Below are 17,876 nucleotides of genomic sequence, written 5' to 3' on the forward strand. Positions count from 1 at the left end.
GATGTTACTGTGTCCCACTAATACTTACTTGTATTAGAGAAATATCATCTTGCTTCCTATCTGTCATTCTGTTATTTAGAAAGTTTTCACGTTACCTTCCCTAACTTTGTTTCTGTACATAAATACTGGTTTTATCTTACAACTGTTCTCATGCATTTAATTTAGTTGCAAAAAAATTTAATAACTGTATTCTTTCATTCATTATCCTCTGTAATCTAATACTATTCACATTTTGGGAGACTATTTATATCAGCTTTCAATATTTATCAATGGGACATTAATTGATTTTGCAGTAGGGTGCATCCGAGAGTACAGTGGTGCTTAGAAAAGAGGTTTTCTTATGTATTCTAACACCTGTTATTTTATTCCACTTGGAACACAAAATTTCTTGTTGGAATGGATGAGAAGAATATATGCTGATCTTTGCTCTTGCTACAGTGTTTGATGAGTATTGTGTGAATTACGTTCCTTTGTAATGATTTATTTCTTTGAATTAAACTAATTCAAGATTATATTTCTTTATTTGTCTTGTTCAGTAATTATTTTTAGTTTATATTTTGCTTGATCTTTTCAGAAGAAAAGCAGTCAAGGATCATATACAGCAGAAATACTGACTTGGGTGCAAGTGCTCTACAAGCTGATAGATTCCAGTTCTTGGAGGGATGAATTAATTGCTACTGCATTAACAGCGGCTAGTAATAGCCCGTCACTTCCGACAGTTGCCCTAGCTTTGGCCCACATTATTCCAAGTCCATCCCAGTTACCTTCATTGTTAAAAGAAAGAGCCAATAGACTTTATGATCTCTGGAAGACTACGAATGTGGCTAGTCCTGAAGTCAATAATTCTCCTGAAGAGAAGAAATCAGGGAGGCGTGAATCTCTAATTGATACATATACTCAGTTATACCATATATATGAGAAGGAGTGTTTGAAAGAAATAGAGCGTGATGCCAGCAGAAAATGTAAGGAAGCTGCATTAGGGAACACCACCACCTTTGATCAGAGTGCAAATGTCATAGACATGTCCTCTACTCCCCAAACAACAGCTGAAAGTGTGAGTGAAGAATTTAGGAAATTTGTGTTTCTTTTTGCCAGTATGACCTTTGCACGGGATGCTGAAATGTTTCCACAGCAATTAACACAGATCCCTCATCTTACCCAGTTCAGTGATGTAATAAAGAAGAGAGAGTTTCAAGGAATGAAGATTAAAACTCAGATATTTCAGAGTAAACATGAAGATTGTACAGAGCATCTTCAACAAAATATTTTTGATAATATAAATTGCAGTGATGTACTTAATACAAGTGATGGCAAAAGTTCCATGGGAAAAAAGGGATTCTTTCGGAACTTAGATTATACCAAGATTTGGCAGGGAGACAGTCTGACAGTTGCTCATTTACATAATCATACATTTGATACAAATGGTTTGAGACGTAATCGTCCACATCATAATTCGTTTATTTTCCAGAAGAATAATTTAATCAGTCAAAATAATCCATGCCATCATACAACAAAAGGTGTAGACTCATATTTTAAGCAGGAATGTTCTATGCCAAATAAACGTTTAAGCAAGTGGAATACGGAGCGCAGAAGAAGCAAGTCATATTCGTCAATGAGGAAGCAAGTCACACCTACTGTGTATAACAGGAGATGTCGGTCAGTTAGTGTAACTAAGTATCAGAAGAAAAATATGTTCTTGAAGCTAAATTCCACTGATGTAGCCTCTTCCCAAGGGACATGTTCAAATCAAAACTCGCCATTGAATAATCTTTTGTGTCTTCCTAATTGCCAAACATTTGGTGTGAAATCTGATCACTTGCAAGAATTGATTAAATTAGTGAGTTGGATGATGAGCAGCGAAAGGAAATTTTGCTTTCCTACCATCACAGTCAATACAGTCAAAAACTGTACTAAAAAGAAAGTTGATCTCGGCCTTGAAGATATCATTTTAGCCCTTGGTTGGGAATGCTTATATTCATCTAGTTTACATAATACACTTGAGAGCACTCCAATGACACATGGAAACAAGAAGGAACAAGCTGCAAAGACAATGGATACAGAGGTGCCAGCTGAGAGGAATAAGGAACAGAAGACCAATCAATGTAAGCAAACAGCATTCCAGGCCAGGTCTTCATCCGAAGTGGTCGATGGTGCTAAAGAAATAGATGTAGTGTTTGAGTGTGTTGCTTCATCTAATGGTGCTCAAGAGGAGGAACATTCAGTAAGGGAAGTAGTCAATAGGTCATCAGAGATAGATACACTTCCTACAACCTCCAGTATGGGTGTACAAGAAATTGAAAATTATACAAATGGAAGTCTGGGTGTCTTGACTACAACTGGACGTAAAGATTTTGAGTATATGCAGAAAGAAGAAATACAAAGTTCTTGTAACCTAAATCCTACAATTGATACTGCAGCAAATGATCAGGAAGATAAATCTTCTTGTATTTTAAATCAAATTAAACATGGAATTAATGGCTTCTCAGCAGTGGATGTTGATGATGATGCTATAATTAAAGAAAATGTGACAAGCAATTCATCGAGTGCACACATTAAGAGTTGTGCAAATAAAATGGTTGCAGTGGATGCCACTGTAGATGAACAAGATAAGAAAGCCTTGAACTCCATGAATCTTCATAAGATTGAGTATAATCTAGCACAGCCCTCATCCTCCAGTATTAAAACACACAGTCCTGCAGTAGAAAAATCACAAAATATAAAATTTGAGGGAAAAACTAATGTAAATGATATTGTTACCGAAGATTGCTCCCACAGTCCTCAGAATGCTGCCAGCTCTGGTAATGTGAGTATTGAGAAAGGAGTAATAGAGGAAGAATACCAAGATATTGCCATTATTAAAACTGCTAGTAAAGTATTGTGGCAAAATAAGCCTGAAGTCTGTCAAGCAAGTCATTCAGTAGAAGAATTAGGAGAAACAATTATAACTACGGACATCACTTCCAGCCAGTCAAAGAAAGAGTATGAAAACCTGAGAAAGGAAACTAATGTGGATAAAAAGGGCAAAACTAAAGCTAGGAATAAAGTCAAAGAAGTGTATGAGCAAACTAAGCAGAAAAATGGAGCCCAGAACTCCGGCTGTAATAACAGTTCAAGACTATTTACAGCCAAGCATAAGAGTTTACATAAGCTTCCTAATGTAATAATTGAAGTGAAAGAGGCGGGAAAGTTGAGTCTTCAACATAAAATATTACCATCTAACTCCGAGAAAAAAATAAGGCTCACCCCTATTGAGACAGCTTCAGAAATATTTGAAAACAAAAATAGTACATCTCCAAAATGGCTTTACAAGCCATTTGCAACAAGTCAAGAAAGGAAAAGATTAAGCATATCAGACCTCAGCTGTGATGCTACAAGCACCTCTAATTGCTCTATTGGTCCACCTGTAGATGATACTCTAGATGATATCACACTACCAGACTCATTACACGCTTCAGATCTTGAAGATGAATGTGATTTTAGCATTGCAAGCCAAAATCGTATTCAGGAAAATATAATAAAAAGAAACAAGTTTGAGTTTTCTAAGAGACCTATCACAGGAAAAGATGAAGATAAATTTGGTGCAACACATACTTTAAAAGAAATAGTTAAGCCTAAGAAAGCAGAATGGTGGAACAAAAATGGCATGATATTAAAACCAATACCAACTCGACTCAAACCCATTTCAACCAATCTTGCATACAATTTGGGCGAGCAACAGTATTGTGGTCAAGGAAAACCACAAACCTTTATGGAAAAAGATGGAAAAATTAACAGAAAAGTGAAACTGTTAGTATTACCCAAACATTCTATGGATGATGTAGCATCTTCGACAAAACATCCGCCATTACTGCTAAAACGACTTCCAGCAGGGAAAATATTACAAGTAAACTCCAAGAATAGTAATGCCATTTTGACTCTCCCAGGCAAAGGTTGCTCAGACTATCCAGTGAACATAAAAACTCATAACCATCAAAGAAACGGGACCAAGCAGTTACCACAACAACAAATTACCAGTAAAAATATGAAACTATTAACTTTACCTGTCTCTTCCTATTCCCAACCAAGAGAAAAAACTGGTCCTAACTTTAAGTTCGTCGATCCTAAACAGGTTTTCTCATATTATATGGCAAATGTGATTAAAGATAAACACCAAAAATTTAAAACTCTCAAATTAAATAAACCACATATAAGTCAAAACTTGGTTGAAATTGAGGAAAAGGAAGTATGTAGAAAACTTCCATCTGGGAGTGAAGGAGAGGGGTTTGAAAAATCAAATGCTCAAGATGAGAGTGTAGATAAAGATTTTATTAAAAAGGCTAAAGAATATGCTGATAAATATGAAACGAGTACATTTACAAATATTTTGCCAAGTTTTAATAAGAGAGATGGAACACTGGACTCCAGAGATCGATATGAACCTATACAACGGGTGGATACTGTTTCCCAAAGTCATTGCCAGCTTTTCACATGTAATAAAGAGACACAGACTGTATCACAAGTTCTCAGTGGGTTTCAGCATGTTAAAGTCAAAGATAATAAAGAAATAATTTCCTGTGACAGTGAAGGAGTAGATATTCAAGGTAATATTGAGTTGGGAAGGAGAGAGAATGGAACTGACGAAAAGGTAGGGTTATCCTCATCACCTGTGAGTCGGGGCTTGCCACGAGAGAAGTTACAAAAGGTAGAGTTATCCTCATCACCTGTGAGTTGGGGCTTACCACAAGAGAAGTTACAAAAGGTAGAGTTATCCTCATCACCTGTGAGTTGGGGCTTACCACAAGAGAAGTTACAAAAGGTAGAGTTATCCTCATCACCTGTGAGTTGGGGCTTACCACAAGAGAAGTTACAAAAGGTAGAGTTATCCTCATCACCTGTGAGTTGGGGCTTACCACAAGAGAAGTTACAAAAGGTAGAGTTATCCTCATCACCTGTGAGTCAGGGATCGCCACATGAAAAGTTACAAAATAAATTAATTGAAGAAAGAATCATCAAAGTTAAGGATTCATGGACTGAAATGAGCACTATTGACTTGGATCAGACAACGCCTCTCAAAAGCTGTGAAGTACAGGTATGAATATTAATTTGTTTAGGTATCTTAAAATATGGAGGATTCATTAGGCTTGGCCCAGTTAATAATTAATGTTCAGTAATCATTAAATCCACTTTTAGAATTTTTCAGCATATGTATATCTCTAACTCAGAAAGATGGATTAAATGTTTGGATAACTTACCTCAAGGACTTCTCAGAAGCCTTAAGTTTCCTTAGGAACAAGTTATATATAGATAGTGTAACACACGTGACAATCAGCACTGTACAGTTTGATTTATTTACTGATATGCTGCATCAGACTACTGAGAATTATATATATTAATTTTTAGGCAAAAGTGATCTATTGTAATATGAAGCATTGTTAAGAGGCTATTGCATTCTTTTTGCAGACTCAGACTCAAGTTGAAACGACAAAGGATGCTTCAGTTTCAACTGATAATACTCCATGTTTTTATGAACAACCACCACAAGATGATCTTTCATGTCACCCACTACCTCAGCAATGGGTTCCTCAGGCTCACCTACTGCCATCTCATGATATTTCTTCCTCTCATTACACACCGTTTCCTACAACTAGTGTAACTCATGCTGTAGTGACTACGACCACAGATCTCAACTATTTCACTAAGTTATCCCACGAGATAGGCACACCTGGAGAGGTGGTTCGCATAGCTGACATTCCGCAGGAAGTTGCCCAAAGGCAGCTTGAAGAGATTGGAGATGAACTTTATAAAACCATTCATAATGACAAACCAGATGTGCTGCCTAGTGCATCTGATGTTACTGAACAAATCGTAGTCCTAAGTAACTCTGTGGAAAATGGTATAAATAAGGATGTTAAAGATGACATTGCCACTAAACGATTGGAAACACTTCATACTTTCTTAATTAATGAATCGTCTGCAAAAGATAAATATGATGATGTTTTCAAGCATAACGATACACAAGATAGAGAAAATATCATATCAGAAGAAATGAAGGCGGAGGATGTGGTGTTTACTGACAGTCAAGCTGCACAAGGCAGTAGTGAATATCCAAAAATTGAGTTGCCTCTAACGTGCTCAAAAAGTTCACCGGAAGATCTTTTTAAAGGTAATAATACAATTACAATGAATGAGCTCTTTGAAGCATTTTCTGATGGAAGAATAACACTTGAAGATGTATACAAAATGAGTTACCATATCTCAGTGGAAGATGGAAAGACAGGAAAGGAGGAACAAATTTTGGATTGTAAAGGTAATAGCCAAGATATTGAAGAACTAGAGCAACAAGCTATAGAAACTGCATTGGGTCTTGATGAATCACGGAATTTGCTATCAAAAGTGAATCATCTCCTTCAGATCTCGGAGAATTTGGAGAAAGAAAGACTTAAGACTCGCAGATATCAAGCATTAGATGAAAACATCCAGCAATCTTCGTCTAAAAATAAAAAAAATTTGGCCCATGATATTACAAGCAACGCATTTGTAAAGCCTCTGAGATGGCAAGAAATGTTATCTTCATATAAAAAAAGTGGAAACCCAGACATGCTTTTGAACTTTTTTGAGACAGTAAACCTAGAGGAGGTAACAGATGAAATGATTGATGAGATGATAATGTGTGAAGAAATGTGTACAACAAAACATTCTCAAGACACTTCGAGTCCTTTTTCAAAATCTTATCTTAAGACAAAGTCCCTTGAGAATAATGGAAGTTCAAAATTTAAAGGACATTCAAAGACAGATTGCGAAGGTTTTTTAAATAAAAAAGATATCGAAATGAATGGAATGACAGACATTCAAGAAGTAGTTGATGGAAGAATAGCTGGAAGGATTTCAAGAGCTGACTGGGTTGAAAGAGAGGATAAAATGAATGAGCAAGAGACAGGGATGGATTCACCTAAATTTCATCTTGATCTAACAAACCTTGGGTAAGAATAGGAACTGTACAAATCCACAAGGGCCGTGACGAGGATTCGAACCTGCGTCCGAAAGCATCCCAGACGCTGCCATAATCGACTGAGCTACGATTAAGTAGCTCAATAAGCCGTAGCTACAGTAGCTCAGTCGATTAAGGCAGCATCTGGGATGCTCTCTGACGCAGGTTCGAATCCTCGTCACAGCCCTTGTGGATTTGTTCATTTGATGCATCACGCTATTGTGATTTCTGTGTGTAATGAATTGTACATCACAAATTTGTTTATTCCACAGCCATATTCTTTAAAAAGACTACTACCCAATTCTGAAGATCAACCTGTTTGATCTTCAGTTATTTACTTCTTTGTAAAAAAAAGAGATAGTGGATGATTATTGAAAATATCCCTTAGAATGTGATACAGCCACCATCACCATCCCATTACCATAACCACTATCACCACAACCACCATCACCACCACAAGAACCACCACCATTGCAATGACTACCACCACCACAACAATCACCACCTTAATTACCACAACCACCACCACCACCACAAGAACCACCACCATCGCAATGACTACCACCACCACAACAATCACCACCTTAATTACCACAACCACCATTACCATAGCCACAACAATCATCATCCAATCCACCTTAATAACCACAACCACCATCATCATCATAGCCACAACAACCAGCATCCCATTACAACAACTATTACCACAACCACCACCACCACACATCATCAACAGCCACAACCATCACCATTACTATAACAACCACCATCACAACCACCACCATCACAACCACCACTAAAACCACCACTACTGTATCACCTTAATTACAACCACTACTGCATCACCTTAACCACCACCACTACTGTATCACCTTAATATAACAACCACCATTACTGTATCACCTTAATTACAACCACTACTGCATCACCTTAACCACCACCACTACTGTATCACCTTAATATAACAACCACCACTACTGTATCACCTTAATTACAACCACTACTGCATCACCTTAACCACCACCACTACTGTATCACCTTAACACTTTCGAGCTCTCCGCAAAGGTCACTCAGCCAACCGAATGTGCGCGCTTCGTTTTTATCGCTTAAGCGTAAAAACAAAAATGTGTATACTCTTTTTACTCTTCTGACCTTAATTCTCATGCTACGTATTTCATTTTGGTACCAACGTGTTCGCAATAAAGTTCTCTAGAAGAACATCAGTAAAATAAGTCACGAAACATATAGGGATACCAGCACCAAATAAATAACTACGTAGATGACTCGCCGTGAGCGCCCATCAGCAACAAAATGTTTTTACTCTTGGGATTGTAATCATCTCACACTTGTTCTACAGCGTTAATTTTGGTATCAATGGACTCGCAATGAAATTCCCAACACGGTGATATGAATATAAGCGTAGAATAATGATGCAGCCCGCCCGCAAGAGTGTGGGAAGTGGTGAAATTGTTACCCGGTATCGGTGACGGGACGACGCACGGCGCTTTGAAAGTTTATACTTATTTCACTCTCATGACATTAATTTTCTATGTACGTCATTCATTTTTATGTCAATGTGTTCACAATAGAATGTTCTATGTGCCCATAGGTAAAAAATATCAACAAAGCGTAAGTTAGAATAGCGACAAATATAAAACAACGCTGGAACATATCAGTGAGCGTCAAACACACACGAAATATTTTTACTTTTGTTATGTTTGTCAAGTTTATACTTGTTGCACACAGTTATTTTTGGTTGTATATTGATCGGAATAAAATTCCCTAAACAGACATATGCATATAATACATGATATGGGGGAAGAATTACCAGTATAAACGGCTAAAGTCACCCACCTGCAACCCGTTTGGGACAAAATACCATTTGATCGAAGTTATCCACACCTTTCATGAACTTATTGTACCATGCAGCCTAGTGGTGAGAAAGAGAGCCTCATAGCACGCAGTTTGAAACAAACCCAAAGTAAATCGGATAAAAATTGAATTTTATACAAATATTTTAAAAGTAGACATAACTTTACGTCCACTATGCGTTTACGTTAGACGAAACCGAACGCGCCGGCGCGTCCAGATAGCGCGAAAGTGTTAATATAACAACCACCACTACTGTATCACCTTAACAACCATCAACACAACATCTACCATAATAACCACCATCGTTCAGAATTTCCCTAATGCAATCGATGCTTATCTATCTTGTTAAGCTTGACGTTATTATAGGCAGCAACATGCCATTCCAGATCATGGTCAAGCAACCCGCCCACTTGTGCACCTGAGCAGTGCTCAACTAGTCACGATGCTTCACCTGAGCAGTGCTCAACTAGTCATGATGCTTCACCTGAGCCGTGCTCAACAAGACACGATGCTTCACCTTCACACACAGACACAAACAGGCAGCAGAGAAGAGCTGAAGTTCGTGCATGGATGAAGAAACAGCGAGAAAGGCGATCGGCGGAAGCTCAAGCTATGAGCCGAAACACCATCAGCAATACACAGTTGAACACTTACAAGAACTCTACTTCTTCTAAGGTATTGGTATACTGTGTCTTCATATGAAGTAGGAGTTGCTTTTGCTTAGCCCTTGCACTGCTGTGGGAGCTTGCATGCTTATTTATGGATTCACTCCAAGACTGTGCAGGAAGCTTCGAGACTTCTACCTCTAGCAGGCTATTTATAGTAGGGACATTTTAGGAGAGGCTTCCAAAGACAAAAACAAATTCTTCAATGCAATTAGATCCATAATGGATTACGTGTTCAAATATTTACACAAATTTTAACATTGATACACAGTAATTTTACTATATATTGTAGGGGCCTTAATAGTATAATACTATTATCAGTGATACTATTTTTAAGGCTGGACCCCTTTGTAGCTTCTTGAAGTTTGCTGCACAGTATCTCAAGACCCCCTCTGATTATCACAGTTCTGGGACTTTCTCCACCCACTGGGAGCCAATAATAATAATTAATAATTATACTAATAATAATAATAATAAACATCAAGTACTGTACTAATATTACAGTAATTCATTTTATTGCAGAACAGGAAACCAATGTTTACAGTATACTGTATATACTTTGGGCTTATATCTAGGTCCCCCCTCCCTCCAGGTCACATAACAGTATCCACTCAATTAAACGAGCTACATAGGGCTGTACCCGGATCGTTAAATGCGGGGCTCCGCTTTGTCCGAAGTTGTTGAAATGGCAGAAATTTTTTTTATAAATATTAATTAAGGCCCCTAAAATGTGTTTTGCTTGATGAAAATAATATAATTGAATGGCAAGTTTATTTGCTGCAACTTAAAGCTCTTCAAGTTGTATTGAAATGCCAATTGTGCAGAGCAGAATGAACCAATTGTACACTGCAGCATGCAATTGTGGATACTAAACAGCCTTTACTGCCTTCCTTAAACTTGCAGCACCAGAACGTGTTGCATATATTGAAGCTCATATATTTGAATAGTATTTCCTTCTGCTTTTTGATGTCATGTAATGTACTTTTGATAATTTTAAGCTCTGCTGCTACTTGTGAGTGGGAATATCCTTTGACGAGTTTTTGAATTAACTCCAGAGTCTGTGCAACTGTCAAGCACTTCCTTACAGTTTTTGTTTCTTACAAGATTTTTCCCTTGCATGTGGCGAGGGCTACCATATCTATGTATCTGGTGTCTGTTTATCAAACAAAATGTAGTGTTTCCCCCTACCATCTATCTAAAAGAGTATGTAGATTTGTCTACCACCCTTGTCCATGCAGAATATATACAATTTGTTTTATTTTGTGATTGATGTTATGAAAAGTAATTCTTGATAATATAATAACTACTCAATTTTAAATGTTTCTAATTATGCTCATTTATTTGTCAGAAACAAGCAAAAATGGTAATGAATAATTTGCCTGCCATAAAAATGGAGAACCAAGGACTTTGTGGAAAGCAGTTGCGTGAGCGAAGTCGAGAGAGAGAAGACCAGCGTGCACATCTTCGAGAACATCACCAAAGAAAGCGAGAGGAAGATGTGGCTAAACTTCTTGTTGATCATGAGGAAGAATTAGTAACACACAGAGATCTCCTTATCAAGAAACTACCAAATGATTCTCCACGTATTTCTAGTGCTAGTAATAGCACGAATGAAAGTCATCATAACTTAAGATTGCACGGAACATCTGCTGATATTAGAACTGCCATACATTCTCAAAAAAAATGTGTAGATAGACTGAAGTCCAGTTGTAAACTTAAGTCACATAATAGAAGCAGAAGAGATTCTTTACCAGCAGGAAAGAGCTTGCCTAGATGCTTAGATCGAAGAAGAAAAGAGGAACAAATCTCATTGACGACAAATGATGGAAGCTCCTTAACCATTTCACCTGTTAGTCGTAAGGTTCCAGCAGATAAAAATAATGTTAATTTATTACATAAGCTAAACATTGCAAATATTAGTAGTGTTCAAACTGAGCTGGATAATTTGATAAAGTGCTTGGGTCCTGTTGAAAAAAAAAAATCATTGTCATTTCATAGAGAATCTAGTAAGTCATCATCGTGTTCATTACAAATGAAAAGTGAACGCACTAAAAGAAATGAAAACAGTGAAAATAAACAAAAAACAGTCAATGTACCTGAACAATCATTAGATAGGAAACATACATTTAAATCCAACTCAGATATATTTCATCAAATAAATACCACTTTTCCACTGTCACTAGACCGCATTTCTGAGGTGGACTCGGACACCTCGGCAGCTTCATCACTGGCTGGCCCAGGAAGCAGGAGAGAGGAATCCCTACCAGCGGGATTTGATGGTGATTACGGTAAACATGAAACTAGTTCTGAATCATCATGGACCGTCCCCAGTGATGTGAAGAAATTGTTATATGGCTAAATTTGGGAGGGAACATTTCTGGTCATGTGATTCATCAATGATAAATGCATTTTGAATTATGTTAATGATAGAGTTTTTTTCATTCAGGCTGTGTTCAAAGTTTACACTTATGACCTGCAGTCCTTCATCACATCATTAGGTATATCATATTCTCATATTTATAAAATAGTTTCTTTCAATTGCCTGTGGATATATGCCGGTATTTATGGTAAGTTTCCTATATTATATTTTTAGAAAAGATGATAATTTTAGATAAATTTTCTTTTGAAGAAAATGATGTATGGCAAGAGATTATCAAACTATGACCACAACAATAGATACCTGACTTGAAGCTTTAAGATTAAAAGGAAATGTTTGTCATGTTATCAGCCAATTTTTTTACCTTTTATTCAGCGTGTTTCCTTAAGTCTCTCTCAATTCTCTAATAATATTTTTCTCAGTTTGTTACATTCATATTTTTCAACATTTGTTCTACCATCACAAAGATGGCTTCATAACATCAGTTTTTTAACTAACACTTGAACTGAGTGAAAAATACAAAATATAGACAAATGTTTTGCGATTTGCACTTTGTATTTGGCAGTTCCTTGAACTTGGCCACATATGCAAGGGTTCTATCTACTATTCTCCTCACAGGTACTGCCTTGTCGTAGTAGGGGTTTGTTCTTCCCACTTTTCCGAAAGGTGGTTTAGTGTAGTTTATAAAGTTCCTCTTCTGGCCGAATGCTGGAGGGCAGTTAATTGTGGCTTATGAACCAATGAGTTGGAGCTGGTCTAGTTGTACCCTATTCTTATTATATTTACATGATAAAGTACACTTCTTTCATTACATTCTCACTTTCAAGCTCTTATTGTCTATCAAACCTTTTCCTTGAAGTCAAAGGTTTGCATGACTGTTCCTAGGTATGGGCTAGTTTTTTACTGCAACTCCCATTTGTTGTGAAACTTTCAGTGAATGATAGATTCTAACTACAAGGTCCTTTTTTTTCATTGATTTGCTGCAAGGTAATGTTGTTAATTTGGTTGTTGAGGCAAGTATTGTTATGCACCACATGCACAGTCTTATGTATTTCATAATTAAAAAGCATTTATAGTCTTTTGATCATCTGTGGCATTCATGTAGTTCTCTTTGAAAGGCTTCAATATCATTTTAATTTCTCACTTAGCCATAAATCTTAGTGTCATCTGCATATCTGATGACATAGTTTGTAATATTCTCATCTCTGTCATTGATGTATATGACAAAAGGGGTTGCCCTCAAAATGCAACCTTGCAGCACCCCACTCACCACATTCTCCTGTCAAATTCATTTCCATTTAGGAGAACTCTTTGGTTTCCTTGTTTTATCCATTTTAGTATTTTAACACTCATTCCATGTGCCAGTAATTTCCTTGCTAGTCTTTCATGTGTGCCTTATCATAAACGTTATCAAAGGCCATGTATACTGGTTATCGTTCCAAAAACGTGAGCAGGTTTGTAAGGTAGGATCTATTTTTAACAAACCCAAGTGTAGATTTTACGGGATTGTTCACAGAGATAGGATTCTCTCCATGAGCTTGCAGATTTGTGAGGTCAAGCTGAGCTGACCATAGTTCTCTACTGAGCTCTTCCTGCCTCTTCTGAAAATAGGTATGAAATCTGCATACAGTATTTCCAATCAGGGGGGGACTATTCCTTGGTCCAGAGATTTTCTGGAATGGAGTTTCAATGGTAGGTATAATTCATCTGCCAGTTCATTTATAACTTTGGATTGAATTCTGTCCACACCTGACAAGAATCTGGAACAGAGCAGTGGTTATTCGGGCAGGTGTTATGCCCATCACACATTAATAAAAAAAAAGTAAAACAAAGAAAACAAAACTGCTTGTGTCCTCTGTGTGAGAGCTGCGGGTAAAATCCAAAGAGAATAAAAATTTCAAACATTTAATGTAACAAAAATGACTTTATTATTACACCAAAAGAATAAGTGATGATGAAAACAAAACCCTTAAACACTTGGCTTTACACAAGATCAAGAAGAGAAATATATATGAGTGAAATTTACGTTAATAACAAGGTGCAAGTAATTCTTTATACAAAAACTGCACGTGTCTACCGTCACCCGGGGAAGCGAGAGTAGATGTTGCAGCTGAGAGCACTTGGAGGGTAGTCTAGTGTGCTGGACACCGGCAGGCCCTTTTTTTTATATGTACGTGTATATATATATATATATATGTCGTACCTAGTAGCCAGAACGCACTTCTCGGCCTACTATGCAAGGCCTGATTGGCCTAATAAGCCAAGTTTTCCTGAATTAATATATTTTCTCTAATTTTTTTCTTATGAAATGATAAAGCTACCCATTTCATTATGTATGAGGTCAATTTTTTTTTATTGGAGTAAAAATTAATGTAGATATATGACCGAACCTAACCAACCCTACCTAACCTAACCTAACCTAACCTATCTTTATAGGTTAGGTTAGGTTAGGTTAGGTAGGTTAGGTTGATGAAAAACAATTAATTCATGAAAACTTGGCTTATTAGGCAAATCGGGCCTTGCATAGTAGGCTGAGAAGTGCGTTCTGGCTACTAGGTACGACATATATATATATATATATATATATATATATATATATAGTTTGTTTATTTATTTTTATTTATTTATTTATTTATTCATTTATTCATTTATTCATTCATTCATTCATATTTATTTATTTTTATTTATTTTTATTTATTTATTTATTTATTTATGTTGGATTAATGAACTTTGTGAGTGTGTGGTGAGGAAGGGCAGGAAGCTTAAGGCTTGACAAGCAGCCCGCCATAAACAAAGGCCAAAGTCCATTCCATGCACCCGCCAAACCCACTGTTTATGAATGAAAAACGGTTTACACACGACTCACAACTGATGACGTCCGGACACTTACGGAACGAGTGATTCACTGACGACTTTTGTTCGGACTACTATAAATGCTTCACCCACGAACTACAATTACAAATTATCGCCAATGGAACCTAAACACCTAACCAATGTCTAAATATGCACAGTATGCTAATATATAATAATATTAAGTTAACATTAATAAATGCAGTTTTGGGGTCGACCGCTGACAGGTCGACCCCAAAACTTGGTCTGTGGCCTGTTTAAATTTAACTTGTTCAGTATATTAACTGTCGTAATATTAGCCGTTATAATAGTCTGCCTCGTTAGAATAGGCGTCACTTGTGTCGCCCATTCACAGCCTCTGAATTTGTTTTCCAAATTACAAAATAGATGTCAATACCTGAACCCAAATAGTTGAACAATGTAAACAAGGAACTCGCTGGAAAGAACACTAATACACTAGTGTATTAGTGACTGCAAACAACATTTCCAAGTTTGTAGTGTTAAATATCCCAATATTATTTTCGTGAAAATATTTTAAATCCAAATGAATTAGATAAATGTATGCCCTGTCACCCTCGCCAGCCTCGTCCTACATCATTCCCTCGTCGACCACGAGGCCGAGCGGACGTGTCCGGACGCTCTCCGCCGCCCCTCGCCCCCTCACCCTCACTCGGGATGATGGGGTCTCGCGCTCGACTCTTGTCTTCCAATCATCTTTTCTGACGCCTTGGAAGACACTGGGGCTTAACCTGAGTGTTTCTGCGTCTTGATTCACGTCGTGCGGTGACGCGGGTTTAGCGCCATGTGTCCAAGCCACCTTAAATACGCCTCTATTTGAGTTTCCATCGGATCAACTGTGATTTTCTTCTCGATTAATTGTGAACAGGTAATTAGTTTGGTTCAAGTTCAAGTATGTTTATTAAGACAAAGAAATACATCTCAGAGGAATAGAGTAGCTTAGGTTATTTCTAACCCAATATTAGTTTGGTTGTATCAGACTGAGGTATGTGTATGTATACGCCACGACGTGTGTGTGTGTGTATACATGCCTGGGCTGCATGTATATTTCAGGACAATACGCGTATGTATGGGTTACAGAAGTACCTGTGTGTATTCGCCAGGGCAGTACGTGTATGTATACGCCACAACAGTACGTGTGTGTGTGTGTATACATGCCTGGGCTGTATGTATATGTCAGGACAATACGTGTATGTATGGATTACAGAAATACCTGTGTGTATTCGCAAAGGCAATACGTGTATGTATTCGCCAGGGCAATATACCTCTATGTATACGCCACGACTACGTGTGTATGTGTATACATGCCTGGGCTGTATGTATATTTCAGGGGCAATACGTGTATGTATGGGTTACAGAAGTACGTTTATGTATTCGCCAGGGAAAATACCTGTATGCATACACCAGGGGCAGTTCGTCTATGTATATATCAGAGCAATATGCATGCATTACAGCAATACATTTGTATGTATATGTTTGAACAGTATGTGCATGTGTACGTGAGAGATGTTCATGTATGTATACATCAGACCAGTGCGTATATGTATACGTCAAGACTATGTGTATGTATTATTATAATAGTTCAAGGTCAATAATAATATCGAGGTCACCAACCCCCCCCCCCCCCCTCTTAGGATGCAACCCGATAATAAGCTGACTAACTCCTGGGTACCTATTTACTGCTGGGTGAGTAGGCGCATTAGGTGATAGAACATGCGCCCAACCACTTCTGTCCTACTCGGGGTTCTCGATTGTGAGTCGAGAACGAAGCCGACTGTACTACAGGGACCCTGAATGTAAATGACCCTAATTATGTATACGCTAAAGCAGTACGTGTATGTATACGTGAGGGCAGTACGTGTATGTATACGTGAGGATAGTATGTGTATGTATACGTGAGGACAGTATGTGTATGTATACGTGAGGGCAGTACGTGTATGTATACGTGAGGGCAGTATGTGTATGTATATTTCAGGGAAGTATACTTATGCATACGTCAGAGTAGTACGAATATGTGTACGTCAGATCTGTTTGTATTTGTATACATCAGAGTAGTACGTATATGTATACGTCAGAGCAGTAGGCGTATATGTATATACATCAGGGGAGCATGCGAATGTATACGGCAGGGCAGTACATATATGAATACGTCTGAACAAATCATAATTAAGTTCAAGTTCAAGTATATTTATTGAGACGAAAAAATATATCTCAAAGGGATAGCGTAGCTTAGGCTATTTCTATCCTCCCTAAATCATAATTAAAACACAGTAAGGTGAAGAAAGGTGTAACCTCTACACCAAACATTGAGGGACTCAGAGACTGTGGGGGTGTATAGTGCAACCTTGAAGACTGTTTGGTGATCTAACTTGTATTAATTGTTAAATATCTCCGTTATAAACCCGTTTTAAGTTTAATGTATGGAGAATGGTCCAGGATGGACCGAAACGTCGTCGTCCATTTTCTAGTGTGTGGTTTGGTCAACATATTTCAGCCACGTTATTGTGACTCCTCGTCTGCAATAATTTTTTTGTTTAGCTTGATATATTGTTTAAAACGAAACTGAACTTTACTGTTAATGATAATTGAAACAAAAATCTTTCCAATCAGTGCAAAGAAACTGGAAAAATTACAGAGATGAAATAATTACATGGAATGTGTCAGCTCCAGTATTTAATCAGCTGCTAAGATCGAAGAGTTAGACTAATAGAAAGATGTGTTGGTGTAACAAGTGAGAGAGAGAGTGTACGACACCCAGCTACTAGGCTGTGTATGGGGTGTGTTGACGAGGCTTCACTCTACCAGTGCACAAGAGAGAAGCGAGAGGAGGCCGCTGGGATAATACCACTGACTCACTGTGGGACAGCTGCTGGATAAGGTAAGATACTTTTTAAAGCGTTTATGTGCCCAACTACTTGGGCTGGACGGTAGAGCGACGGTCTCAAGTTCAAGTATGTTTCAAGCAATAAATACATCTCAAAGGGATAGAGTAGCTTAGGCTATTTCTACCCCCCTCGACGGTCTCTCTCCATGCTGGTCGGCGTTCAATCCCCCCGACCGTCCACAAGTGGTTGGGCACCATTCCTTTCTTCCCCCGTCCCATCCCAAATCCTTATCCTGACCCTTT

At 37.7% G+C, this 17,876-nt stretch overlaps 2 protein-coding genes across 15 annotated transcripts in view; both read left to right on the forward strand.

Moving 5' to 3' along the window:
• LOC123764489 (uncharacterized) overlaps positions 1-12,228 on the forward strand; it is a 33,478-nt gene extending 21,250 nt beyond the window's left edge. For all 4 annotated transcript variants that reach the window (XM_045752359.2, XM_045752357.2, XM_045752360.2 and 1 more), the window contains 4 exons: positions 575-5,068; positions 5,440-6,959; positions 9,226-9,514; positions 10,853-12,228. In XM_045752359.2, coding sequence (XP_045608315.2) covers positions 575-5,068; positions 5,440-6,959; positions 9,226-9,514; positions 10,853-11,863 — 7,314 coding nt within the window. In that variant the 3' untranslated portion in view covers positions 11,864-12,228. The remainder of the gene's footprint in view (positions 1-574; positions 5,069-5,439; positions 6,960-9,225; positions 9,515-10,852) is intronic.
• A 3,083-nt stretch (positions 12,229-15,311) lies between these two features.
• Positions 15,312-17,876, forward strand: part of LOC123764490 (probable G-protein coupled receptor CG31760) — a 170,056-nt gene continuing 167,491 nt past the window's right edge. For 5 of the 11 annotated variants that reach the window (XM_045752362.2, XM_069314506.1, XM_045752366.2 and 2 more), the window contains exons 1-2: positions 15,312-15,617; positions 17,360-17,627. The gene's annotated coding sequence lies outside the window, so the exon portion shown is untranslated. Of the gene's footprint in view, positions 15,618-17,243; positions 17,628-17,876 lie in introns of all 11 variants that reach the window. The other 6 variants (XM_045752363.2, XM_069314507.1, XM_069314509.1 and 3 more) reach the window with 3 other exon arrangements.

The sequence above is a fragment of the Procambarus clarkii genome, chromosome 79 (assembly GCF_040958095.1).
Source record: "Procambarus clarkii isolate CNS0578487 chromosome 79, FALCON_Pclarkii_2.0, whole genome shotgun sequence".
Taxonomy (NCBI): Eukaryota; Metazoa; Arthropoda; class Malacostraca; order Decapoda; family Cambaridae; genus Procambarus; species Procambarus clarkii.